Below are 27,744 nucleotides of genomic sequence, written 5' to 3'. Positions count from 1 at the left end.
ATCTACGTACGTGAACCTTGTGTGCACCCACAGAATTCTGGGATGACCGGACTGGTTGACCTGTCTCCGGCCCCTTGGTCCCAGTGTGGCCTGTGCTGGAGGGGCTGCACAGCTGGATGCCGCTGGAGAGAGTGACACCGTTCTGAACACACAGTAAACATTCTCATGCTCACAGTAATGTGGAGGTGCTGCCCTCTACTGGTTATAAATAAACCTCTCCACACATCTCTGCCTTCTCTACTGTACATGCTGCCTAAAACACTGTTTTAGCACTGAAATGTACTCTAGAAAGCCTTAACTTTTGTTAGAAAAGAGTTAGTTTTATGAGTTTATTTTTTTAATAACCACATTTACACATATTTACATACTGTAGGTTGAGGCATCAGTGGAAATCACATTTACTCATTTAAAAAATGTTCACACATACTGTACATATTGTGAAGCTACTGTAATATCACAAAATAAATGATTACCTATAATATCTTCATTGACAACACCCATAAAACATTGCTGGTAGAAAAAGTAAGTGAACTCTTATAATTAACTAGAAAATGTGATTCCATATAAAACACTGTGTAAAACACTGTATTAGTTAAAAAGACAATATATGACGCAGAAAGTCATAGATAAAGAACAATAACCCAATTACAGTTCCACTGAAATTACTTTAACCCATATTTAAAAAGTGATTTATGAAAATGCATTATAATTGTGGATAGTATTTTGGAAAATAACTCTTCATTTATTAGAACTAAAAGACTGAAATGAGGTTGCCAAGTTCAAACAAGAGTTGCAAGCACAGACTCTTTGTTTAGTGCTGAAGATCACCTACAGTGAAATGACTGGTAGGAGGGTATAGCTTACATACACTTTAATGCAGTTAAAAAGTAAAGAGCTTAGAGACCCCATTGGAATACGGAATGTCCTACAACGTCAATCAACCAACCACATTGATAGGAATTCAGCAACAGGTAGGAAATTATATCTAGGAAATGTAACGTTAGCTTACGGTATATTTTTATGTACACCAACATATTACAGGATGAGCTAGTACCTATGTTCTTCGAAATGTTTCAAAGTGTTTGATTATCCTATTTGGAATGTACAATAAGCTGTTATAAGGTTTTTAATTTGTAAATTATGCCAAAAGCCCTTTAAATGATTGCCTGGCTGGCTTAGTTTATGTACTGTAGAAACGACTGTGAGAAGAATGGTGCAACTGGCCTGGCGTGTCTCAGGTTGGACTTCACTTAGAACGCTGAGTTAAGACTGGTGTTCCAGTTCAGCTGGTGTGCATGTTAACTGGTGATATTTGCAGAAAATCAGTGAATATTCAACAAGGCCCTGCTTACTTTTTAAGAGCGTTCTGCTCTGCCTCCGCCCCTGCTTAGTGCCAGATTAGTGCCATATTTTTACAAAGTGTTTGCACGTGAGACAAAATAATGGATATCGCTGAAAACATCACCAGTTTATGTGTAATAGCCTACATGTCCATATAAGCATTATCCACACAAATACGACACATACATGGGGAAAAAATAACAACACTCTTGATGTATCTGGTGTCTCTTTGGAAAATCTCCAGATCACAGCAATGTGGTTTTGGAGAACAGTGCTTCCTCTGTGGGGTCTTGCTCAAGTCAATGGATCAAGGCACCACCAGGACCTAGTGGAATCATCTCCCTCTCCATAGTCTCTGCCAGGGGCATAGGAATGTAGTTAGCATTGGGGGGGACAAGGAGGAGGTACGTGGCGTGCGCGCACCGAATTGTATTTAATATTAATAAATAAAGGGGGGCAAATTATAAGTCAATCTATTTTTGGAATTGATTGGGCAGAACATCTGAACATATTCAGAACATATTTCTTCCCTGAAAACGCACACAGCTAATGTATGTCTGTAGGACAACCTAAACTGACTTCCCCAATGCTTACCTGCAGCACATTACATTTTTAAAGCATATAATATAGGATGAACAAAGTTGCTATATTAAATCCAGGTAACCAGATAATTAGGCTATGTGCCACGTCCGATTTCGCAAGTGATGTAGGCCCTACATTTAAAAATTGACAGCCGTCTGTAAGACTAAGGCCAAAATTGATCGTAGCTACTGTTTTCTCCCACAATAAGCTATCGTCTTAACTTTTTCGAAAAGAATGAAAGAAGGCAGTAGACTTAAAGGGACACTTCACCGATTGGCATTAAGCTTTATATCTTTAGAAAACCAGTCTTGTTTTTGAATGGTCGTGCATCATTCCCTCAGTTTGCCTTGAGATGGGAGAAATACAGATTTCAATGTTGGACTTCCTGCTTTCAATGATGTAAAAATCATCATTTTACATCATTGAATGTTTATTTCTCCTATCTCAAGGCAAACTGAGGGAATGATGCACGACCACTCAAAAACATCTATAGATTCAAAGCTTAATGCTAATCGGTGAAGTGTCCCTTTAAAGATATGGACTACGAGAGTAGCCTACAGCAGCTTTCAGACACTCAAGGTAAGGAAGTCCTCCATATCAGTGTGCTGCCTTATTGTGACACGCTTCGTTTCAGGAAACATTCTTAAAACACTCTGTGAAAGACCTCCGATGCGCACTGATAGCTATAGTTATGGGGCCGTAACTCAGGAGGATATAATTGAGCCTAAGAAATCAACAATGTCACTTCATGCAGTCAACTGTGTCAATTACCAAGAACCGATAATAACTCCCGTGGTGGGCAGATGGGTCTCGGGGCGTTAATCTCAATGGGGGGGGGGGGGTCCTACTGTACGTGCATGGTCTCTGCTGTCATAACAAATGCTTCTGTTCCTGACACAGCTAACACAACAGTGCTATTACCACACACACACACCCCTGTTGAATGACGGACTCGAAGACAAGGCTAAAAGTTACAGTACTTACTGAGAGCTCCTAACCATACTCCTAAATATTTGGAGGAATTACAAGACAATATGCCTACTAAGACATCACAGTAACACAATTTGTTCCACATACGATAGATAAAAAAAGTATATGGAATTTGCCTTTCATACTTACCGTAGCTGCTGTAAATAACACTGTGGGTTCCTCTGAAGAGCACGGAGGGGCTCAACATCTGACTTTTGCAGCCCATTCTCTCTCAGATCCAGCTCTCTGAGACTTGAGCCTGAAATGAGGGCTGAAGCCAGAGAGGAGGAGCTTTTCTGTGTCAGCTTACAGTTACGCAACCTGGGGGAAACATCTGAACTTTCAGCACTCAGACGCTTATAATTCACTGCATGTTACGCTATGTTAACCAAAAGTGCACCTTTCGGAAACTAAGCAGGGATGTAGTGGAGGCTAAACGTAAGTAAACACAGTTTATCCAAGTCTGAAATTTCAGAAATAGAGTTTATCCGCCTCTCACTATCACTCCGCAAAAAAGTCTGTTTGCTTATTGCAATGGAATTAGACTGAAAGTGAAAGTCAACTAGTATGACGTTGCCACATAACACCTGAAACTGTCAAGTTCTATCGAAGGCAAAGTATTTTTTTTGTTAGCGGAAACCACAAAATGGTAGCCAAGTCATTGCTAAAGACACATTGTATTTTAAGTTTCTTTTCTCGTTTTGGCAAGTAGCCGTATAATAAGTAGGATAATGTATAGAATTCGCTTCGCGGCGGGGTCCAGTTCACCCTGTCGGTACTCATTTTCCCGATAATAACCAGTGTTCTATACATTATCCCTTACTAATTGTATACTCACTCTAATGTCTCCAGTTTACAGAGTGGATTTGTTAATGCAGGACTAAGAAGATCCACTCCTTTATTCAGCAGCTTATTGCCTCTTAGGTGCAGCTGTCTGAGACTTGAGCCTGAACTGAGGGCTGAAGCCAGAGAGGAACAGCTTTCCTTTGTCAAGTTACAGTGACGCAGCCTGGAGGAAACATTAAGATACTTCTGAACATTCAAAACTCATATAGTACACACACACACACACACATACAAACACACACACTTACTTATGGACAATAATTGTATACTCACCATATCGAATCCAGTTTACAGAGTGGATTTTTTAATGCAGCACTAAGAAGTTCCACTCCTGAGTTCTGCAACCTGTTAATACTCAGGTTCAGCTGTCTGAGACTTGAGCCTGAACTGAGGACTGAAGCCAGAGAGGAACAGCTTTCACCTCTCAGTTTACAGCTCCACAGCCTGGGGGACACATACAGTACATTGATACATCTGAGCATTCCACCCTTATATCTTTTTCTTCACAGTGCAGCCAAGCTTCACTTATTAGCACAACGCAAGTGGCAACAGTGGAATAAGTGGGATAATGGACTTCACCCCTTTCAATTATACAAAGTTAATGCACTTTTCTAGATGGAAAAGCCCTTCGCTTCGCGTCTGGCCGTTTTACCATCTAAAACGTTGTATAATCGAACGGCGTGTCATCCATTATCCCTTCCTTACTGTATGGCCCCCCATGAACGGAGTTCCACAAAACTTGGCATGCATTCAGAGGGTGTCATAATGTCATAATGGGGGGACCTCAGGGCGTGCACCTCGGTCGTTCAGTCTCCCGGTAATCCTTGACTGGAAATTGCTCCGCACAAAAAACCCTAAAAAACAACTGACTAAACCTTTATGACCACCGCTTCACTGTGCGGCTGTCATAATAACAAGCACACACACACACGTATGCACATACTGACACATACAGTACATACTGTACCTACACACGGTCAACCCCCACTCCCCTACCTCACACAATCAGACACTCACATAACACTCACGTACTTACATTATACTGTACATACAGTAGGCACACACTGGACACAGAGGAAAAACACAGAAACACGGACATAGCCAAAAACACAGAAACACACACAGTACAGCCAAGGAAAAGAACAAGCACCAAAACACACACACACACACAACTCACACACAAATGCCCATCTACCCCCAAACACGCACGCACGCACGCACGCACGCACGCACGCACGCACGCACGCACGCAGGCAGGCAGGCAGACAGGCAGGCAGGCAGGCAGGCACGCACGCACGCACGCACACACACACACACACACACACACACACACACACACACACAGACACACACACACACACACACACACACACACACACACACACACACACACACACACACACACACACACACACACACACACACACGTGGACTATAATTGTATACTCACTCTAATGTCTCCAGTTTACAGAGTGGATTCCTTAATGCCTCACTAAGAATCAACACGCCTGAGTCCAGCAGTTTGTTCTCACTCATGTTCAGATGTCTGAGACTTGAGTCTGAACTGAGGACTGAAGCCAGAGAGGAACAGCTTTTCTTTGTCAAGTAACAGCCCCACAGCCTGGAGGACATCAATGTACATTTGAGTATTCAATACTAACACACACACACACACACACACACACACACACACACACACACACACACACACACACACACACACACACACACACACACACACACACACACACACACACACACACACACACACACACACACACACACACACACACACCACAGTTAGGACAGTAATTGTATACTCACTCTAATGCCTGCAATTTACAGAGTGGATTTTTTAATGAAGCACTAAGAATTGACACTCCTGAGTCCCGCAACCTGTTGGCACTCAGGTTTAGCCATCTGAGACTTGAGCCTGAACTGAGGACTGAAGCCAGAGAGGAACAGCTTTTCTCTGTCAGGTTACAATCCCTCAGCCTGGAGAAAACATTAAGATACATCTGAACATTCCACCCTGATCTCTCTCTCACTCACACACAAAAACACATGGAACACATGTTAACGTTGATTATAAAGAGGAATATAAAATCATCCTTTGGAAAAGAAGTTACTATGTAATTTAGTCCTCCATAGCACCATCATGTTGGTATAATTACAGAGATATTATGTCACAATAAGTAAATCCTAAATATATTTACAGCAGTTATTACCATTTTATTTTACCCAAGTTATTTGCGTTGTTGTTGTTTGGTAATTGCACAGTAATTGTCTAGAAATTACACATTAATTATTTGTAATATGTGGTTTAAAAATATAATTACCATGAAATTGCATATATATTACCATAACATTACCCACTTATTACTGATCTGTAATGTAAAGAGTTACCGGATACCCTATGTTAACCCTATGTATTCCCAGAGGCAGGCAGATTTTCTTTTTTTCTTTTTAAATTCCAGTTATTTAATGGATCCAGGACACTATGCACCCTGATGAAGTCCCCTTAGCTGGTTTGATTTGCATTCAGATCAATGAGAATGAAACCAGCTAATAGGCTAACTGAAATAAAACCATGCCAATCTCTAGGTATGAGAAAGGGTATGTGATGATGTGGGGGTATTTTAATTCCAAAGGCCAAGGGGACTTTATCAGGGTGTCAGGCTTTATCTGGCTTCGGTGCGCGGCGGTCATAATAATAAAAATGAAAGTCTGCCTGCCTCTATGGGAATTTTAACACATGGATTAACATAGGGGTTCCAATACTTAAGACCCTGTATTTTAAGGAAAATATTTATTTTATTTTTTTTACGATACATTATTCATTTACAAAGAAAAGGTCAAAGGTTGGATATTTCCACATTTCTTTTATTTAAGGCATTAAGATCCATTTCCAAAAGATGATTTTATGTTTAAGCAATATACTGTAGCGTGAGTGAGAGTGGGGCTGGTAATGGATATTCCCATGGGTGTTGCTCGGTCGTAGCCACGAGGCCAGAGGTGGAGTGGCGCAGGCAACACACACACACACACACACACACACACACACACACACACACACACACACACACACACACCTGCACACTGACACACACACACACACACCACACATAGAAACACTGACACAAACACACTCACTCACAAACACACACACACACACACACACATTGATAAAACTCAAGAGACACACACATACAGTACCTACACATACAGTATGACACTGAAACACACGCACACTCACATTCATCGTCAACACCCCCCTCATCACACACACAGAGTTAAGGACTATAATTGAATACTCACTCTAGTGTCTCCAGTTTACAGAGTGGATTTCTTAATGCTGCACTAATTAGTGTCACTCCAGAGTCCAACAGGTTATTGACACTCAGATCCAGCTCTCTGAGACCTGAGCCTGAACTGAGAGCTGAAGCCAGAGAGGAACAGCTTTTCTCTGTCAGTTTACAGTACCTCAGCCTGGAGGAAACATTAATGTACAGAGTGTCTGAGCATTCAATACTAATATCACAGACACACACACAAACACACACACATGCACTCACTCAGACAGACATACACAGTGTCACCAGAGACGTTTATGGAACTCCTGATTTACACGCACTGTCAAAGCGCAGTCATTGTGTTATGAAAACGCAGTTATTGATAATAAATGTTTACTCACTCTAATGTCTCCAGTTTACAGAGGGGATTTCTTAAAGCAGCACTAAGAAGTGTCACTCCTGTGTCCCGCAACCTGTTGTCACTCAGGTCCAGATGTCTGAGACTTGAGCCTGAACTGAGGACTGAAGCCAGAGTAGAACAGCTTTCCTCTGTCAGTTTTGAGCTCCCCAGCCTGGACAAAACATTAAGATATATCTGAACATTACAAAAACTGAAACACAGGACAATAATGACAACCACAACACACGCACACACGCGCGCACACACGCGCGCGCGCACACACACACACACACACACACACACACACACACACACACACACAGTAGAGCTGAGTAGAATTTACACAAAATCAGAAACACACAAACACACATACACACACAAACAGTTGTGGATAACCAAACAGACACACACACACACAGAGAGAAAGAGAGAGAGAGAGAGAGAGAGAGAGACACTTAAAGTATAAACATACATAAACATACATTTTTGTCATTGTGAGAGCAGAAATGCAGTGAATGAATACACACAGTCTCAGGTTTAGTTACCAGTCAATCATACTGCTGTAGTTTAGGAGTCAACCATGTTCACATCATAAGCTATAGCCAATGAAAGCCAATGAGGTCAGTGGCTTAAGCACATAAGATTGGCAGGAAACTGTCCATAGCCACAGAGAGACCTACTGTAACTGCCTGGGCCGCTTTGAAAGGATGAACCACTAGGATTCGGGTTGGATTTGGGACTAAGACACACCAGAGGAATGGATATGGCCACACACACACACACACACACACACACACACACACACACACACACACACACACACACACACACAACACAACTTTTTTCAACATTTTCTTATTTAAATTATGCTATGATTATTAACTTACCAAGCTGATCCACATGCCTTGACCACAGGCATCAGGTGCAGCAGACATTCCTCTGATGGGAAGTATTTCCACAAGTCAAACTCATCCAGCTCTTGATCTGAAGTCAGCAGCACAAAAGCCATAGCTGACCACTGGGAAGGGGAAAGTTTGGTTCCATTTACTCCTCCTGGTCTCAGGTACCTTTGGATTTCCTCCACAAGGGACTTATCGTTCAGCTCATTCAGACAGTGGAACAGATTGATGCATTTCTCTGATGAGGGATTCTCTCTGATCTTCTGCTTAATATACTGAACAATTTTCTCTGTGCTCTGTGATTGGCTGTCTGAATGTGGCAGTAGATCTCTTAAGAGAGTCTGATTGGACTCTAATGAGAGTCCCAGAACAAAGCGGAGGAAAAGGTCCAGCTGTCCATTCTGACTCTCAAAGGCCAGATCCACTATACTTTTGTGCGCGTCATAATGTGATGCAGGTCTGAAAATTTGAGACAGCTTGGATCTGGAGGTCATGAGATTGAGGTGCACATATAAAGCTGCAAGATGTTCCTGAATGCTGAGATGCACAAAGCAGAACACCTTTCCATGGTACAGCCCAGCCTCCTCTCTGAATATCTGAGTACACACTCCTGAGTATACAGATGCATCTGTGATGTCAATGCCACACTCTCTCAGGTCTTCCTCATAGAAGACCAGGTTGCCCTTTTCCAGCTGCTGAAAGGCGAGTTTCCCAAGTTTGAAAATAATCTCATCATCTGCATCTTTTCTGTCTGGGTATTTCTGTTTGATATTTGTCTGAATGATCAGGTAGTGTGTGTACATTTCAGTCAATGTCCTTGGAATCTCTCCTCTCTCTGTTTCGTTCAACTTTCTCTCCAAAACAGTGGCTGAAATCCAGCAGAAGACTGGAATGTCACACATGATATAGAGGCTCCTGGATGACCTCAGGTGTGTGATGGTCCTGTTAGCCAGGTTCTCATCACTGACTCTCTTCCTAAAGTACTCCTCCTTCTGGGGATCGTTGAAGCCCCGTACTTCTGTCACCTGGTCTACACACTCAGGAGGAATCTGATTGGCTGCTGCTGGTCTGGAGGTGATCCAGAGGAGAGCAGAGGGAAGCAGATTCTTCTTGATGAGATTTGTCAGTAGAGCAGACACTGTGGTTGGTTCTGTTACATCACAACACCTCGGGTTGGACTGGAAATCTAGAGGAATCCGACACTCATCCAGACCATCAAAGATGAACAGCAATTTAAAGTTATCATCAGTAAAAATAGTGAAATCTTCAATGTCACTAAAAAAGTGTTGAAGAAGCTGAACTAAACTGAGTTTTTTCTCCTTCAACAGGTTCAGCTCCCGGAAAGGAAGAGGACATATGAAGTGGACATCCTGATTGGCTATTCCTTCAGCCCAGTCCAGAGTGAACTTCTGCACAGAGACCGTTTTTCCAATGCCAGCCACTCCCTTTGTCAGCACAGTTCTGATGGCTTTGTCTTGTCCAGGTAAGGGTTTAAAGATGTCATTACATTTGATTGGTGTGTCAAATGTTTTTGATTTCTTGGATGCCATCTCGAGTTGTCTGACCTCATGTTGGTTATTGACCTCTCCACTTCCCCCCTCTGTGATGTAGAGCTCCGTGTAGATCTCATTGAGGAGTGTGCAATTTCCCTGCTTTGAGATTCCCTCAGATAAACACTGAAATTTCTTCTGAAGAAGGGATTTTTGATTCTGTACCATTTCCATATCAAATACATGTTCATCTCTGTAAGACAAGCAGAGTTACATTTTGTGTTTTTCTAATTTTATTTGACTTCTGTTGTAGAATTTTATTAGCCTGGCAAATGCCACCACAATGAGATGAGGTCTGGGAATTAAACATTCATTTTCTCGTATTTGAGGCATGGTTTACGAAAGCTCAGAGCCATTTAATGGGCGCTATGGATGTCTATCAAATGTGTCTCTGCATAACTCATAGGCTATTCAGTCATATCAATTACCAGATGACATACTGTATGTAGAGCATTTTAATACTTCAAAATAACATTTGATTAATAAACCTTACATTTTTCAGTAGGTGTGTAGATTTGAACAACACTAAGGGACTGAACGACATTTACTGGGGGGGGGCGGGGGGGGGGGCTAAGATAATTTTTAAGCCTTAGGGGAAGGCCCAGGAGAATTTTTTTGGCCTGGCGGGAGGGCCGAGGAAAATCATTTTTTCCTGATCCATGATATTTTTCCCCCTGATCAATGATCCGTTTTCAATAAGCTATTTTAAAAAGTCTGTAGGCCAAAACATGATTCACGTCTCTTTGACAGAGTGGGCGAGTCCAAAAAGTTTACGTTTGTTAGGGATGGATAGATAAAGTGTAACAATTTGCCTCTTCTTTCAAAAGTAGCTATACTGCCAGGACGCAGAAGGAGGCGGATTAAGCAACTGAATAAAGGAGGCATCAGTTAACTTCATCTATACTGGCGGAGGGCCTGGCATAACAGTGTAGGTATAGATAGAAAAATAAGCTATATGTCACACTGTATTGTGCAATAAAGAATGACTGAAATCACAGCAGCCTAGCGCGCAACCCGCCTATAGGTGAAGGCCCGACACTTGTTTCACAGCGCAAAGCTTTGCAAATCACACAAACACCCCCCAAAGTTCAGTGCGCCAAAGCCCCAACATCAAGCATCTGAATCAAACAGTCCAAAAATAAAAGTGGGATCTCCTGGAAAAGAATAAAGATGTTTAGCTTACAGTGTGTTGAGGAGCCGTTCCGACACATAGGCTATGTGAATCTCACCATACGCGCACGTTACAAAAAAGGTATAGGCCTATTGTACTTGCTGTAATCAAAAGAATAGAAAAAGGTAATCCACTGGGGAAAAGGTCACAGTAGATTCAGCATGAAAGGCCTCTAACGCACATAACTTCATTCGCCAGCCGGCTTCACACAGGTAGGCTAAAGGGAAAGCCCTCTCCCTGCGCCTCCATTTAAACCAGTCATTCCTGCCCAAAACGCGTTCAACAGTCAGTTAAGTTTATATACATGACATATGAAATGATGCGAACAATAAATACATTTTCATTTTAGCAACCTTTACAAAATAGGCTAGCAACTTGTTTTGAGATGGGGCTGAAATACTACATTGGCTACATGAAAATTGAGTTGACAGGCTACATGTTAATTAAAAGATTAAAGTGAAGAGTAGACCTATAGGCTATTTTCTTTTGCTCCGACTGGAAGGCTATTCTAAAATCAAAAGACTCACTGTGCGTGCGCCTATGAAGGGTCAAAGTAACAATAATTAAATATAAAGTAAATTACAAAGTAAAATGTCATGTAAGTCATATCACCAAGTATCAAATTTAAATCTATCAACGATTATTAAATGTAATCTAATTTAAAGTTTAAATCAATGTCATTTGAATTTTGAATTACATTAAACTTTAAATCAATTGAATAAGAAGTTGAATTAATTTGAAGTCATACATCACATTTACATTTCCCTGTTGTTCTCATTTTGAATGAGACTTAAAATTTCAGCCTCATGCAATTCCGTGCGCCACCATTTAATTCGAACGCCTTTACTTCAAACTTTGGACTTTGGTACTTCGGTTGTACTGTCACCTGTCAATCATGCTATGTCCCCCGCCCCCCGCCCATCCACTGAATCTGAGTCGATTTATCAGTTCTTTAGTAATAGTTTCCCCCACTTCATCACCATCACCATCACCAGAGCCTTCGTCCTTCGTCTGACGCTGGGTTTCCACAGAGCATGTCACCATGCGAGATCTTCTACTGTCTTTGCGCGAAATACGCCTGCTAAAATTTCACCCAGGGGGTGTTGTCCAGTTGTCACACACCTAGCGTTTCGGCTCAGTGGTCAACAGGTTAGCTTAGTGGTTAGTGGTTAGCTTAGCGTTTAGTTAGCTAGACAGTCCAGTGCTTCAGATTACATTCAGGGGTTTATTTAGCCCAAGTATGTTCAAGTGGCATACACACAAAAATCCGTTTGAATGTTTTCATGTTGACAACAATTCATATTCTACAGAAACACCACAGTTCATATCAGCGTGCTATAACTATCTAGTCGCCTAGCTTGCTATGTGTTTTCAATTGGTTATAATGGGTCAACAAGCTAACAAGCTAACCTTCAATGATAGTGTGTCCTGAACACATTTGTTTAGCATATAAACAATAAACCGTATCAAAATAAGCCATTAAAAGTGGTCAAGAAACCTTTCTTCACATTTAATATTTCCAGTTACGACCCCCAGAGCCACCGCCATTGATTTGGTTTTTTTGTTACTCCCACCTCTGTGTACAGTGTACAACGTGGTGATAATTTCGCCCGGAGCGAGTGAGTCTTACAACAAAAGACCTGATAAATCAACTCAGATTCAGTGGATGGGCGGGGGGCGGGGGACATAGCATGATTGACAGGTGACAGTACAACCGAAGTACCAAAGTCCAAAGTCTGAAGTACCAAAGTCCAAAGTCTGAAGTGCATTCGAATTAAATGGTGGCGCACGGAATTGCATGAGGCTGAAATTTTAAGTCTCATTCAAAATGAGAACAACAGGGAAATGTAAATGTGATGTATGACTTCAAATTAATTCAACTTCTTATTCAATTGATTTAAAGTTTAATGTAATTCAAAATTCAAATGACATTGATTTAAACTTGAAATTAGATTACATTTAATAATCGTTGATAGATTTAAATTTGATACTTGGTGATATGACTTACATGACATTTTACTTTGTAATTTACTTTATATTTAATTATTGTTACTTTGACCCTTCATATGCGCGGTAACGTTAACATCACTGCATAATAATAATGCAGCGGCTTGTTCACTGCCCTGGAGAATCCAATAGCCTAGGCAGAACTTTTGCAAGATGAAGATCACACAAGTCACTAGGCATACCGGTATTTGAGTTCAAGCAATCTTTATTATTTGTATGTAGCAAAAACCGGTAGAAAAAGGTCCACTCTCATATTATTCTTTTTTTTTTTTTTTTTAAGATTATTTTTTGGGCTTTTTATGCCTTTAATGGACAGGACAGTAGAGAGAATGACAGGAAGCGAGTGGGAGAGAGAGTCGGGGTGGGATCCGGAAAGGACCACGGGGCGGGAATCGAACCCGGGTCGCCGGCGTACGGTGCAGGTGCCCCAGCCAGTTGTGCCACTGCCGGGGCCCACTCTCATATTATTCTTAACTACACATAAAAAAGCTTGTTTTCCCCTTGTTCAGTATGATTCCGAAGCATCTCTCTAAAACGGATAGTTCCGGTCCTTGATTATGATTGGCTGAATCGCGTTCGATGCCGTTGTATATAGCACGATAAACACACACCTTGACCGCATTTCGTTGTAATGCGCTAGCACAAAACTAGCAGTGGCTGCGTCTTGTTGTTGCTTGGCAACCATTCATATGGAGGGAGTAGGCTATATTTCTTGGCGGAAGAATGATGATATAAGTTACTTTTTCGTTGCTGTGCCTTTGTTTCATGAAATCTTGCTAGATCGACGTGGTAACCGTTTTAGAAAAGCAATAAGCCACTCGAGTCCGTGCATTATACTGTATAATCAAACAACTAAGGGGGTTTTAGGCACTCCGCTTCGCGTCAACAAGTGTGAACATAAACAACACTGACACTAGGGGAGCGCCGTGACGGATGAAACGGAGGACAAATGAAACATTGCGATTTTCTCCTAAGCCTTGAAACGTCAAATTTTGTCACCACACACAGCACGCAAGACTTGCCAGACCCGGGAAAAATCGTGTTGATACGTCAAGCTGATCTTGAGTTAGACACGGGAAAGCATTTTGACGTGCGCTGAGTAAATTTTCTGTTACGGCGATTTTTTAAAATAAAGTTGTATTTACGGCGTCATGTACAGTAATGGTATCACGTTCAAACAATAGATTAATTGGTAGTGTAACTTATCCTACTGTATGCAATGTCAAAGTTAGTTAGTTTAGGAGAAAAATGTGTTTTTATGCGAGAAGTCACTGTCGGGACAAATGGAACATGACGTCATCTTCAACAACGTCATCTTCAATAACATCAACAAATATGTTGGGCTGATCAAGTGCTTGTCACTCAACATGACTTAAATCTGTGAAATAGTGAAGTTAAATCAGTATAGTATAGATATAGCTAGTATAGATATAGCTATGACTCCAACCGACCAATGTGCATTTGAATGCAGCAAATATTATTTGATAATTAGCCTACTTAAATATTGCAAGAATTCTCCTAGAAATTGAACAGCACTCTTTGACAGGTTTATTACATGAAAACGTGAATAATGTTTACAGTTTCTTTATACTTGTAATGTTCCATTTGTCCTACCCCTGCGTTTAAACTGTCCCTGCCACTTGTCCCTGCCATCCCGGCCATAATTTGAGGATTTACGGTAATTTTAGCAGCAGGTAATTACTGTAAATAGAGCTGCAACTCTTCTGACTGTATCTTGTTGTAGGCTAATTGACCCCTAATCTCCACTATGAATCCGTAAAAAACACTGAACGTTAACATTTTGTCACTAGCAACTTACATCTGTCCTCTGTCAAATAAAGTTGCATTTACAGCTTTGAACAAAACCATTGAACAGTAACACCGCTCTAACTTGAAAGTGATTGCAGTACCAGTTTTGCCTAAACCCTTACGTACGGTTCCTTTAAAGGCAACTTATCCTATACACACACACACAAATGTATGTTAACCTCCAGATTGCACATACAAACATACATCATTTTGTATGTGTATACAGTATATATATATAGAACACTGAAGGTATGGCAATCAATTTCTGAACCAGTTTTTGTTTGGTGGAAATGCTCTGAACATTTCAAATATTGGTTCGCGAATTGGAAAAAGAAAACGGTTATCTGTCGGTTGAAAAGGTTTATTAGCAATCACTGCAATATTCTGACTAAACTTATGACAGTGACCAGACGGCTTTGGGTGGACATGTGACTCACTTGTCAGTAACAGAGTTTCCTCCAAATGTCTCTGGTTGATTCCTGGACAGGTCACTCATCATGGAACCACAGCTGGGCACAGGGGAGTATGGCCTCTTCTGCTGAAATGGCCTGAGACAAATTTACAAATGACAGTCACTGTACAGGCTTGCCTTTAGACACAATAAACATACATACTGTCACTCATGGACAGTCATACACACACACGCACACACACACACACACACACACACACACACACACACACAAACACACATACACAGATTTGTGTGGCCTCTTTTGCTAAAATGTGAAACACTCAAACACATTTACACACATTGATGGATTTTGCATTTTCTTTTAGTATTATAATAGAGAAAATCAAGGCAGTCACTTAGAGATCACTGCATATTCTGACTAAACTTATGATATTGGCCATATGGCTTTGGATGGACATGTAACTCACTGGTCAGTAGAAGAGTCTTTTCCTCCAAAATTGTATGGTGGATTCATGGACTGGTCACTCTTCATGGACACACAGCTGGGTACATAGGAGTCTGGCCTCTTCTGCTGAAATGGCCTGAGACAAATTTACAAATGACAGTTACAGGTTTGCCTTTAACTTTACCAAGCACACAACAAACACACATACTGTCACACACGAGAAAACACACACACACACACACACACACACACACACACACACACACACACACACACACACACACACACACACAAATTAACAAAAAAATAATACAGCATGTTTACACTTCCACACACACAGAGACACACACAAATGAATAAATAACCACAAAACACAGATTTGCCTCCATGTTACTCATACACACAAACACAACTGTGTCTTCAGGTTTAGTTACAAAACTACATAACCTCTGAAATATATATCACATTTAAAGGAACACTTTACCGTTTTTTCATATTAAACTATGTTATTCCCTTAACTAAGACGAGTTGATACATACCTCTCATTTTCAATGTGTGCACTCACTGGCTCTGGTGCGAGGCACTATATTGTGTGGCGGAATAACAATTGGGAGCACTTAGACTCAGTAATATCCTCACTCCAAAGTGAAACTGAAAGTGCAAGAGTGAGGATATTACTGCGCCGAGTCTAAGTGCTCCCAATTGTTATTCCGCCGCACAATATAGCTATCCCTCCTACCTGCTTAGAAATGCACCACGCTTTATTTTGCCTCACCATACTTGGTCTTGGGACTACTTGTGTAACTGTATTTTAATAGGGAAAACATGGAGGTGTTTGGTCGCTTCTAACTTCATCTCTGTTTGGATCCTAATGAATGAACTGGGCTAGCTAAGTGCTATCAAAGTATCGCTGCACGCCAGAGCCAGTGAGTGCATGCATTGAAATGTGAGAGGTATGTATCAACTCGTCTTAGTTAAGGGAATAACGTAGTTTAATATGAAAAAACAGTGAAGCTTTCCTTTAAAACAAATACAAACATGCACACACAAAGCTTTGATGGATTTTTAGTAACATTTTCTTTTAGTATTGAAATAGAGAAAATCAAGGCAGTCCCTTAAAGATCACTGGAATATTCTGATCCAACTAATGATAGTGGCCATATGGCTACAGTATGTGACTCACTGGTCAGTAGTAGAGTCTCCTCCTCCAAAATTCATTGGATGACCCATGGATTTATCAGTCTTCATGGACACACAGCTGGGTATAGGAGAGCCTGACCTCTTCTGCTGAAATGACCTGAGACAAATGTACATATGACAGTCACAGGCTTTTAGCCTAGAAATCTAGACGCCCCTGGCGGCAGAAAATGTAATTTGGCTGGCGGGGCAGTCTAGGCACGATCCATTGAGCCAGGGAGCTGAGAACCCGAAGCACCAGCGATCCAATCACAGCGTGTATAAAGTCGGTGGGCGCGCGTGCTTAACATAATGGTGACTGACATGCGACCAGAAGTTGCGACGGTAACGCATCCTGTTATTTGAAAACAAGAAGATGATTCGTTTAGCGTTATCCTATTGCGTGGAGAGGGAAGGTTACGCATCCTGCTACTTGAAAACAAGAAGATGATTCGTTTAGCGTTATCCTATTGCAGGGAGGGAATTTGAAAGACAACTGTTTATCCCACCCCTCCGATTGAGCCCTGTCTACGGTGAGTGTCCAGACCCTACATCTTGATGTGGGTCTGGCTCGTCAGGCTAACAGGCTTTACCAAGCACACAACAAACACACATACTGTCACACAAACACACACACACACATTTTATGGATTTTACATTTTCTTTTAGTATTAAAATAGAAAATAATCAAGGCAGTCACTTAGAGATCACTGCAATACTCTGACTAAACGTATGATAGTGGCCATATGGCTTTGGGTGGACATGTAACTCACTGGTCAGTAGTAGAGTCTCCTCCTCCAAAATTCATTGGATGACCCATGGACTTATCAGTCTTCATGGACACACAGCTGGGTATAGGAGAGCCTGACCTCTTCTGCTGAAATGACCTGAGACAAAATGACAAATGACAGTCATAGGTTTGCCTTTAACTTTACCAAGCACACAACAAACACACATACTGTCACACACAAGAAAACACACAGACACTACAGGGTGAAATCCAATTGCCGGCAGATCAGGCAGGGTTTACCCAGTCTATTTTCTTTTAGTATTCATATAGAGAATGTGAAGGCAGTCACTTACTTTAGTTATCACTACAATATTCTGACTTGACTTATAGTGGCCATATAGCTTTGGGTATGGTACTCACTGGTCAGCAGTAGAGTGTCTTCCTCCAAATACTACTGGATGATCCATTGACTTATCACTCTTGACACAGTTTGGTTTCTTCTGCTAAAATGGCCTAAGGGAAATTTTCAAATGACAGTTACAGGTTTGGCACACACATACACACGCAATTGCAATGGGTTGTTTAGATTTAATGAAAACAACATGTGACAAAGTGGTATTGTAAAGAGCCTGACTACGCCACTCTGGGAATTTCACCCAGAGGAATATTATTTCAATGTTTAGTTCACATTCACAACCAGGTTTAGTAATGGCACACAAGTTTGTTTTACTCAAGATGCAAAAGACGTGGTTCCATCCATAAAAATAGAATCACAAAGTAATAAAACAGATACCAGTAGGATTCACATACACTCCAAAACAGATAAGACACAGACAGGGGAAGGGTACCGGGGCTGAGGCTTACCAGTGGGGAGAGAGGTAAACATAGGCCAGGGAATCACACGTGCGCGCACACACACACACACACACGGCAAGGAAGATCCACAGCAAAGAGCACACGTGACCACAGCACACAGGAAGGGACACCACCACCTCAGAGGAACAGCTGCCCTCCCTACGTTAGGCCCTCAGCTCCTGGGAATAATAAAGAGACAGAAATTAACAATAGACAGGGGCGACCCCAAACAAAAACACACACAAACACACACACACACACAAGGCCGTGCAATGGGATATGGGTGGCCCGCGGCTGGGAGTGTCTTGCTGTTGATAAACACCAAACACTGGTGATCTGCGGCAAGATATAATGGCCTCCCCCCAGTGCGTAAATCAAAGAAAGGAATACAACAGGACAATAACACAAATCAACATCTAAAAAAATAGATTTAGATCGTAGATCGTAGTTCTCCTTTCGTCGGTCGGCTGCTGCCTGCAACCGGTCCCGGGCACCGTCAAAGGCCATCTGCAACCTGGCCTGATGTTCAAGGACCCAATCATGTATGGTACCTACTCTTGGCTCTTGCACCCTTCCCAACAAGAAATCAATGGGCAGACGCGGCTCTTGGCCAAACATTAAAAAGTACGGTGACTCGCCTGTAGCTGGGTGTGGAGTGGTGTTGTAGCAGAAGAGTAACTGTGGGAGGCATGCAACCCAGTCTCTCTTCCACGACACGGGCAAGGTACGCAGCAGGTTGTGTAACGTTCGATTAAAACGTTCACACTGGCCGTTTCCAGCCGGGTGGCACGGGGTGGTACGTGACTTCTCAATGCCATACAGATGGCAAAGCTGTTGGAGGAGAGATGCCTCAAAGCAACGCCCCTGATCGGAGTGAATGCGCATTGGGGCACCAAACTTATAGAACCACTCACAAACCAACACCTGGGCAACAGTGGAGGCACGTTGGTCCCTGGTAGGAATGGCCAGTTTGTATTTACTGAAAACATCCGTAATAACCAGAACATTTTCCAAACCAGACCGAGACTGCTCCAACACTGTAAAATCAATGGCAAGAACCTTGTGTGGCCGAGAAGCCAGCAGATGCCCCATGAAACTCTGTGCTGTGGGTTGGGTGTCTTTAGCAGTCTGGCATCGATCACACGTGCGGCACCATTGAGCCACATCAGAAGACATACCAGGCCAATAGCATCGTTTCCTGATCAGCTCCATGGTGCGGTCGATGCCCTGATGACCATGATCCTGATGCAGCTGGGTTAATACCTCGTTTTTAAGACAGACAGGTAAAATCAACTGAAAACACTCCTCAGCACCATCTGAACGGAACACCCTGCGGTATACAATGCCTTCCTTCTCCACCAGTCGATCCCACTGGCATAGAAGGACTAAAGCAGACTGTGACATCTGTTTATGCTGTTCAGCGCCTGGTCGCACTTTCTGTTTCCAGTGTACTAACACCTCAGATGCAGTGATGGCTGCTTGGGTCACTTGAACCACGGGCTGCACCCCTACTGCTAGTTGCAACGATGCCGGGAGGGCAATACCTGGGGCCAAGTCTGTAGGGCCAGGGAGAGGTGGAGGGTTCTGTCTGGAAAGGGCGTCTGCGTTATGGTTATGTCTGCCTGACCGGTACTTTAGTTCAAAATCAAAGGAGGCCAGCTGGGCCAAGGCTCCCAACTTTGCAGAGGACAGGTGACTGAGGGGGTTATTGTCTGTATAAACCATACAGCGATGTCCCAGCAGGTATTCCCTAAACTTCTCGGTCATGGCCCACTTGAGCGCAAGGAACTCTAACTTCATGGAGCTGTAATTCGACATGTTGCGCTCAGTGGGCCTGAGACCGCTCCCAAGCCGCTGTGGCTAGCATCGACCTCTAAAATGAAAGGCAAGCTAAAATCGGCATAAGCAAGAACTGGAGTAGAGGTGAGCCTTTGTTTTAGCTCATCGAAACTTTGCTGGCATTGCTCTGACCATACTGATGCAAGACCCTGGTTTGCACCCCTCTTGGACTTATGGCCACTCATCTTTTCCACCAGCCCATGCAAGGGCGCTGCCAACTTTGCAAAACCCTCTACAAACCGGCGGTAATAGCTGGCAAAGCCCAGAAAGGACCGCAACTCCAAAACAGTGCCAGGGCAACGCCAGCTGGCAACAGCCTCAATCTTTTTAGGGTCGGTAGCCACTCCCTGGCTTGAGATGACATGCCCTAGGTATCCCACCTCCTGTCTGAAAAAGGCACATTTCCCCAACTTAGCCTTGAGTCCCTCTCGCTGCAGTCGCCCCAGAACTATCTCCAGGCGTTCCAGGTGTTGGGCAACTGAGGAGGAAAAGATGACTATATCATCCAGGTAGAGGAGAAGCGTCTGACATTGTTGGTCGCCAAAAAGCCGCTCCATCAGTCTCTGAAAGGTCGCTGGGGCATTACAAAGCCCGGATGGCATGCGGTTCCATTCAAAGAGACCAAATGGGGTGCAAAATGCTGTCTTGGCGCGATCTCCTTCAACAACCGGAACCTGGTTATACCCGCTGGCTAAATCCATAGTGGAAAACCAGCGGGCTCCTGCCAGTGCATCAAGGAACTCCTCAATGCGGGGGAGGGGAAATGCATCCTTGCGAGTCTTGCCATTTAATTGGCGATAGTCCACGCACATGCGCAAACTCCCATCCTTCTTACGCACCAAGACTATTGGGGATGCATAAGGGCTACTACTCTCCCTTATAACCTGTGCCTCAAACAGTTGGTTATATGGGCCTTAGCCATTTCATATTCCGAGGGAGGGATCCGCCTGTGTCGTTGCCGAACAGGGGCATCATCGGTGTTCACCTGCACATCACCTGCAGCCTGTCACCATCTTGGACACACACTATCAGAAGAGGGATGATTAGCAAGTCATTCCTGTGGTCTAATTCTGAAAATTTTAAATGAACTTAAACTGAACTGAAACAAAATCAACTGAAATCAACAGACTCTGGATGTATACAGTACTGCAGTAGAATGTCACATTCATTACTGAGATATGACAGGCTCACAGATCTCAGTGAATTGTGCGTTGCAGAAAGGGAAAAAATGTCTAAACAAATCTAAACTTGTTCAGCAGGTCTTAGCACCCTGTACTGAGGTGGTAGGCTAATCGGTAGAATCTGAGGTGGTGGTATAGTGGTTAAGGAGCTGGGCTCTGTGCCGCCTGAAAGTTGTTGGTTCAGTTTCCAGCTCCCATCGTTGTGCCCTTGAGCAAGGCACTTATAGTTTTTTCTTTTCCAATTGCTAAAACACAATTTTGAAAATTCACACACAATTCACAATATCTCAATCTACCCAGCAAAATGAAGCACTGCAACCAGCATTATCAAAATCAAACCTTTGCACCACATGGCACATATTCATTCACCAGATTCTTGTCTAACCAACTACACACTGTTGGGCATAATGAAAAACACTCTTATTACCTTAGGTTATGTTTTCATCGGGGACCGGCGTATGTTTGTCTGTCTGTCTGTCTGTCTGTGTCTGTCTGTTTGTTAGCAAGATAACTCAAAAAGTAATGGATGGATTTCGCTGAAATTTTCAGCAAATGTCAGACATGACCCAAGGAATTAAATTTTGGGAGTGATCCGTAATACCGTTGGGATTCCAGAGCCGTTTATGTGTTTCGCTTAGGGGTGTAATGGCATGGTATGGCCATGTGGTGGCGATCTGAATAGTTTAGGTTCAAATGTATGACAACCTAGGAAGAACAATACAGGCGGAGGTCTACAGGCGGAGGTATGCACTCTCTGAGTGCTTTTCTAGTCTTTAGTATGCTTTGCCATAATACTAAAATAGTTCAATTGTAGAAAGCAAGGCCGTAGTCACCATAGACATTGAGGGGGACGCGTCCCCCCCAATATTCAGATACGACCAAAATGTCCCCCCCCCCAATATTCGGACATAGAAAAATAAATAAATTAAAAAACGCTACTGGAAACCAACGGTAACGACCGCGATCTGAATTGTCACTGGCAAATCCACACAAATGCACAAAATAACTTAATAGTAGCACCTTCATTACCTGGCGTGACGCACGCTTTCAACATCAATCTCACGCTCTCACACACACGCAAGAAATGTCACGCCAAATCCATTCTTCTTTTTCATCAATCTGTTCACTTTCAGTTGACAGTTGGTGACTAGACTAGACCATTGTTTAGACGGGAGACAAATTTAAGGCATAGGTGGGCTCTTTAGATCAACTACAGGTATAGTATCTGTCTGTACAATGTTTTCAGCGCAGATAAATCATCTGAGACGCAAAATGCAAAATGCTAAATGCTCACCCATTCTTCTCTATCGGATTGCTCACTAGTCACACTGATATGCATGTCACTTGACACAGCACGGTGGTATCAATGAAGATTTAGCCTACACGAAATCAAACGTGAATACTGAAATCATAGGCCTACATTCCATCTCCACACCTGGCCCATCGTGGTGGAATAACTCCCAAGCCATTCCCGAGAAATCCAGTTTTTAAATTGCAATACATTTCTACTTGTTCTCCATCTTCAGGCTGTGGCACAACCAAAGTAATGAACTACTGCTTGACTATTGTGTTCTTCCACTTGTTTGTTTTGTTTAACTTGATAAACTACATAGAATTAGAACATAAGCATTGCTTTCATATGCTTTCATAATTTTAGACTAGCCGAAAATATGACTGAAGTAAAATTATTCTCACGTTCTTAAAGTGACAGGTACTGAATTTGACTTGACATTAAAGATAAATGTAGGCTAAGTCAATTTCATCCCAAATCAAACTTCTTGACCTATTATCAATTTCAAAACAATTGTGAAACCAATATTCTTATCATGTATTTTTAATTGAAATACATGAAAAGAAATACGATCTTTTAGTTTGTTTACCGTTACCTAGCAACCATAACACGTCATTCAAAGATTAGTAGTTTCCGATGGTATTGAAATGGTGAGTAGTGCAGTAGATAAGTGTCGGGCCATGAGTCCGGAGATCTAGGTTCGATTCCCAACTGAAGCGAAGTCTATTTTTTGCATGCCAAAGTACGAACGACTTGTTTTTTCTTAGATGACATTACCTCGCGGCAAATAAGAGTTTGTGCTTTTTGAACCTGTCAAAGATTGACTAATTTTATTTCAGTTATGAGTACAGTTAAGTAGAAGTAGGCTTCAGTAGTTGTGATAGAAAGGTTTCTTGGTGTTTTGAGCCCCCAATGCTGTCTTCAAGGCAGCGCTGCCTGGAAGGCGCTGGGGTTAGGCATGGGTTAAGGTTAGGGTTAAGGTTAGGGTTAAGGTTAGGAGTAGGATTAAGTGCCTTTAAGTCAACAGTGGCAGCGCTGCCTGGAAGACAACTCAGAAAACAACCCTTTGAACTATAGCTTTCCTTTGATCAAGCTACCACATGACCACTCATTAGCCTAATATTTGTAGAATCACTTCCAAGTAACGCAAACATGGCAAAACAGCTAAAAACTGTTAAAAACTAAATTAGGCCTAGCCTACTGTAGAGCTGGTAAATACACAGGCCTATTGACAGGGTACATGGATGTTAGACATTGGGTGTAAATAGTATTGTTGATTATTACACTATTTACACCCGGGTGTAAATAGTAATGTTGATTATTACACTATTTACACCCGGGTGTAAATAGTAATGTTGATTATTTGCACCCGGGTGTAAATAGTAATGTTTATTATTTGCACCCGGGTGCAAATAGTCTCTGCCTTCTGTAATTAGGTTAACTATTACGGAGTGATTATTTGCACCCGGGTGTAAATAGTGGAATGGAGGCATTTTCTTATTTGCACCCAAACCGGAAATGCGTGCTATCCAACATAGCGGGACCATCTTGGCAGGAGATGGCCTACCTAAATCTAACAAGTTAGGATTATTAAAACTATATTTGAGATGGGAAAGTGGTGCTAAATTTCCACAAACTTTATTCAGTGAACGGGTAAAGCCGTCCGTTTGCAAGCACAATCAAGAAACACGATCTTTTTGTTTTGTTTACCGTTACCTAGCAACCCCAACAAGTGAGTCAATAATTAGTATTCTCCCCTTCTTCTTTGACGGGGCGCAGTACAGCGGTAAAGTGACTGATGTACCATGCTCAAGGTACTGGGTTCGAACCTCAGATTATTTTTTTTTTTTTTTGCCTGCCAAAGTACGCACCATGACTTCTTTTTTCTTAGATGACGTTACCTCGCGGCAAATAAGAGTTTGTGCTTTTTGAACCTGTCAAAGATTTACTGGTTTTATTTCAGTTATGAGTAGAGTTACTGTGCGTTCACACCAAGACCGTCAAAAGCGTCAAGAGCGCCGGAAATCATTCATTTTCTATGGAGAGTCAGCGTTACCGGCTTCAAAAGCGTTCCGGGCGTGAGCGTGGCTTCATGAGCTTCACGGGCGTCAAAATAAAGTTGAGCCTCAGTTAACTTTATGGTAATGAGCTATGACACGGTTCGGCGTCAACTAATCAGAATGTCAAACTCGCAGGATTGCTGCTTGTGGTTTGTTCAAATGTTTCACGTCATGGCTTTGACGCTTTCGGCGCCGAATGCACCGAACTGGGTTGAGCGTCGGGCTATGAGCTTCACCAGCGACTTTGACGCTTTTGACGGTTTTGGTCTGAACGCACAGTTAAGTAGAAGTAGGCTTCAGTAGTTGTTAGGAAGGTTGTGTTTTGACTTTGAGCCCCCAACGCTGCCTGGAAGGCGCTTAGGCGTGGGTTAAGGTTAAGGTTAGGGTTAGGGTTAGGGTTAAGGTTAGGTTAAGGTTAGGGTAAGGTTAGGTTAAGGTTAGGTTAAGGTTAGGGTTAAGGTTAGGAGTAGGATTAAGTGTTTTTAAGTCAACAGTGGCAGCGCTGCCTGGAAGACAACTCAGAAAACAACTCTTTAAAGTAGCTTGTCTTTGATGAAGCTACCACATGACCACTCATTACCCTAATATTTGTATAATCACTTCCAAGTAACCCAGACATGGCAAAACAGCTAAAAACTGTTCAAAACTATTAGGCCTAGCCTACTGTAGAGCTGGTAAATACACAGGCCTATTGACAGAGAACATGGATGTTAGACATCGGGTGTAAATAGTATTGTTGATTATTACACTATTTACACCCGGGTGTAAATAGTAATGTTGATTATTACACTATTTACACCCGGGTGTAAATAGTAATGTTGATTATTACACTATTTACACCCGGGTGTAAATAGTAATGTTGATTATTTGCACCCGGGTGTAAATAGTAATGTTCATTATTTACACCCGGGTGCAAATAGTCTCTGCCTAACTATTATTGTATTGAATGTGAGTTGTATCAGTCTACAACACCACTACAAATGACACTGGGAAACCCATTCTGTTTTATTCATGGTTGAACAACTACCGTGTTTATATAGCCTATATAGTCTATATGGTCTACAGTAGGCTATGGGCCAACCTGATAGAGAGCATGAGCATGCTGACATGGAGGTGTTTGTGTGTCTGAAATATTTGATAATTTGAAAAAATTATGGAAAATTATGGTTAAGAATGAAATGTGTTGACATATTGTCAGACCCCGCCACAAATTTGGTCCCCCTCAATGTTAACATCATGGCTACGGCCTTGGTAGAAAGTTCTTTACGTGCACATACTGTAAATATTTGCAGATACAGATGCATGCTGTTGAAACTTTTTTTTTCACCAAACAAGTCAGTGCAACATATGCACAGCAAGTATATTTACATTGGACTCTCCCTTCCCCTCTCATTCTCACCCTTTCTCTGCAATGTCTTCCATTTTTTGTTGTATTATTTTTTATCTTTGTGAAGCACATTGGGTTGCCCTGCTGGACAAAATGTGCAACATCAATAAAGTTGCCTTGCTTTAACTACCTGTGGTCTTTTTTACTACCTGGTTGAAGTGATATAAATTACAGATTTTTTCAATCGTTTACACACAATTTTGAAAACATGGCTCTTTTTTTCTAAACACCTCACACAATTAACCAAACACCACACCCAATTAGCAGAAATGGAATATTTCAGTCAAAACAATAAACAAATTTATAAAAACCTTATACTGTTCTCATATCACTAACATATTCTTTCAATGATTCTACACTGTCTCCATCTTATACACACCAACACTCAAAACACATCTGTAAAAAAGCTCATTTTAGTAAATAGCATGTGCTAGATTTTTGCCCAGGCATTGTTATGTAAGGCATAATTTAGATGTAAAAAAATAGTCACAAACCCACAACATTCTTCAGGAAAAATGTACACAAATAGGTCTATAAACTTGCACTTGCACTGCACAACACTAATGCTGACTGAATATTTTCTTTCAATACTTACAGGATTTCTTACCATAATCAGTTACAGTAATCAACCAACAATGAAATCAATGAAACAAATAAAATCTGCAGACAAATAAAAACTATTGCATAAAAGTGCATACACTTTGACTCTGAAGAACAACTACTGTAAAAGCAACAAGACTGTATAGGACACCTGAGTGCTGCATTTTCAATTTTGCACACGTGTGCTTACACACCTGGTGGACGTTACAGTATTATCCAATTCATTCATTAGTGTGGTCATTGGCATTCCGGGGCTTTGTAATGACAAGGAAGTAACCTCATCTGTATCTAAGGTGTGGAAATGTGTGTAGAGTTTTACAAATCACTGTGTGTTATGTTTTGCAAAAAGGGTGAATCAGACATTGTGTGTAGTGTTGTGCAAATCTGTAGAGGTGTTGCTCTTTGAAGTAAAATTTGTAAGTTAAGTAAAGCATACCTGATAACACACACATGTGTATGACTCCTGTTAAATGTGAGCTTTCATCTCACCTGTAAATCATGTGGGCTATTCCCCAATCTGATGAGAAATAAGTGCAAAATGAAAAACAAAAAAGAAGAATTTTGAACCTGACTTTATCTAGTGTTAAGGTTTTTGTACTGAAAATGTATGCAAATGATTACGTATTTCAATGGCTCACATACTTACACTACACAGAAATATTTTCAGAAAAGTTGCAATACAACAATATTGACTATTAGTTGAAATGTTTAGCCTATTCACCTGTAAGATATCCCTCCACAGATGTCTCATTTGCATCTGAAGATCTCAAACTGCAGTCCTAGACATTAGACACCTTTGTATTAGCAAATATAGCAGCCTGCTACTTATCTGACCAGAGACACCTCTGTGCTGGAGCTGGAGTGTGCAACACAGCAGATCACTTTCGTTTCAGTGGCT

The 27,744-nt window shown here is 41.9% G+C and overlaps 1 protein-coding gene across 2 annotated transcripts; it reads right to left on the bottom strand.

Moving 5' to 3' along the window:
• Positions 1-339: 339 nt before the first annotated feature.
• On the bottom strand, positions 340-27,697 carry LOC134095832 (NACHT, LRR and PYD domains-containing protein 3-like). Of its 2 annotated transcripts, XM_062549530.1 has the most exons (17): positions 27,568-27,656; positions 27,336-27,363; positions 18,498-18,667; positions 18,054-18,146; positions 17,677-17,790; positions 16,911-17,024; positions 15,750-15,863; positions 15,305-15,415; positions 8,319-10,073; positions 7,433-7,603; positions 7,057-7,227; positions 5,563-5,733; positions 5,189-5,359; positions 4,012-4,182; positions 3,731-3,901; positions 3,043-3,213; positions 340-1,696 (listed from the first exon to the last, which is right to left on the bottom strand). In XM_062549530.1, the coding sequence occupies exons 4-17, from the start codon at positions 18,098-18,100 to the stop codon at positions 1,636-1,638; spliced, it is 3,513 nt and encodes a 1,170-aa protein (XP_062405514.1). In that variant the 5' UTR covers positions 18,101-18,146; positions 18,498-18,667; positions 27,336-27,363; positions 27,568-27,656; the 3' UTR covers positions 340-1,635. The 2 variants fall into 2 exon arrangements, with proteins under 2 accessions (XP_062405514.1, XP_062405513.1); XM_062549529.1 differs by lacking the exon at positions 27,336-27,363 and having other exon boundaries at positions 27,568-27,697.
• Between the last annotated feature and the right edge of the window lie 47 nt (positions 27,698-27,744).

The sequence above is a fragment of the Sardina pilchardus genome, chromosome 11 (genome assembly GCF_963854185.1).
Source record: "Sardina pilchardus chromosome 11, fSarPil1.1, whole genome shotgun sequence".
NCBI lineage: Eukaryota > Metazoa > Chordata > Actinopteri > Clupeiformes > Clupeidae > Sardina > Sardina pilchardus.
This window is presented reverse-complemented; position numbering and strand designations above follow the sequence as displayed.

What these genes read in the sequence shown, in the direction of transcription:
- LOC134095832 (XM_062549529.1), bottom strand. Translation starts at nt 18,100, where the DNA reads ATGGATCATCCAGTAGTATTTGGAGGAAGACACTCTACTGCTGACCA. An exon ending in TGTAAACTGGATTCGATATG is followed by an intron (nt 3,902 to 4,011) that starts GTGAGTATACAA and finishes TGTTTCCTCCAG; the next exon opens with GCTGCGTCACTGTAACTTGA. An exon ending in TGTAAACTGGAGACATTAGA is followed by an intron (nt 3,214 to 3,730) that starts GTGAGTATACAA and finishes TGTTTCCCCCAG; the next exon opens with GTTGCGTAACTGTAAGCTGA.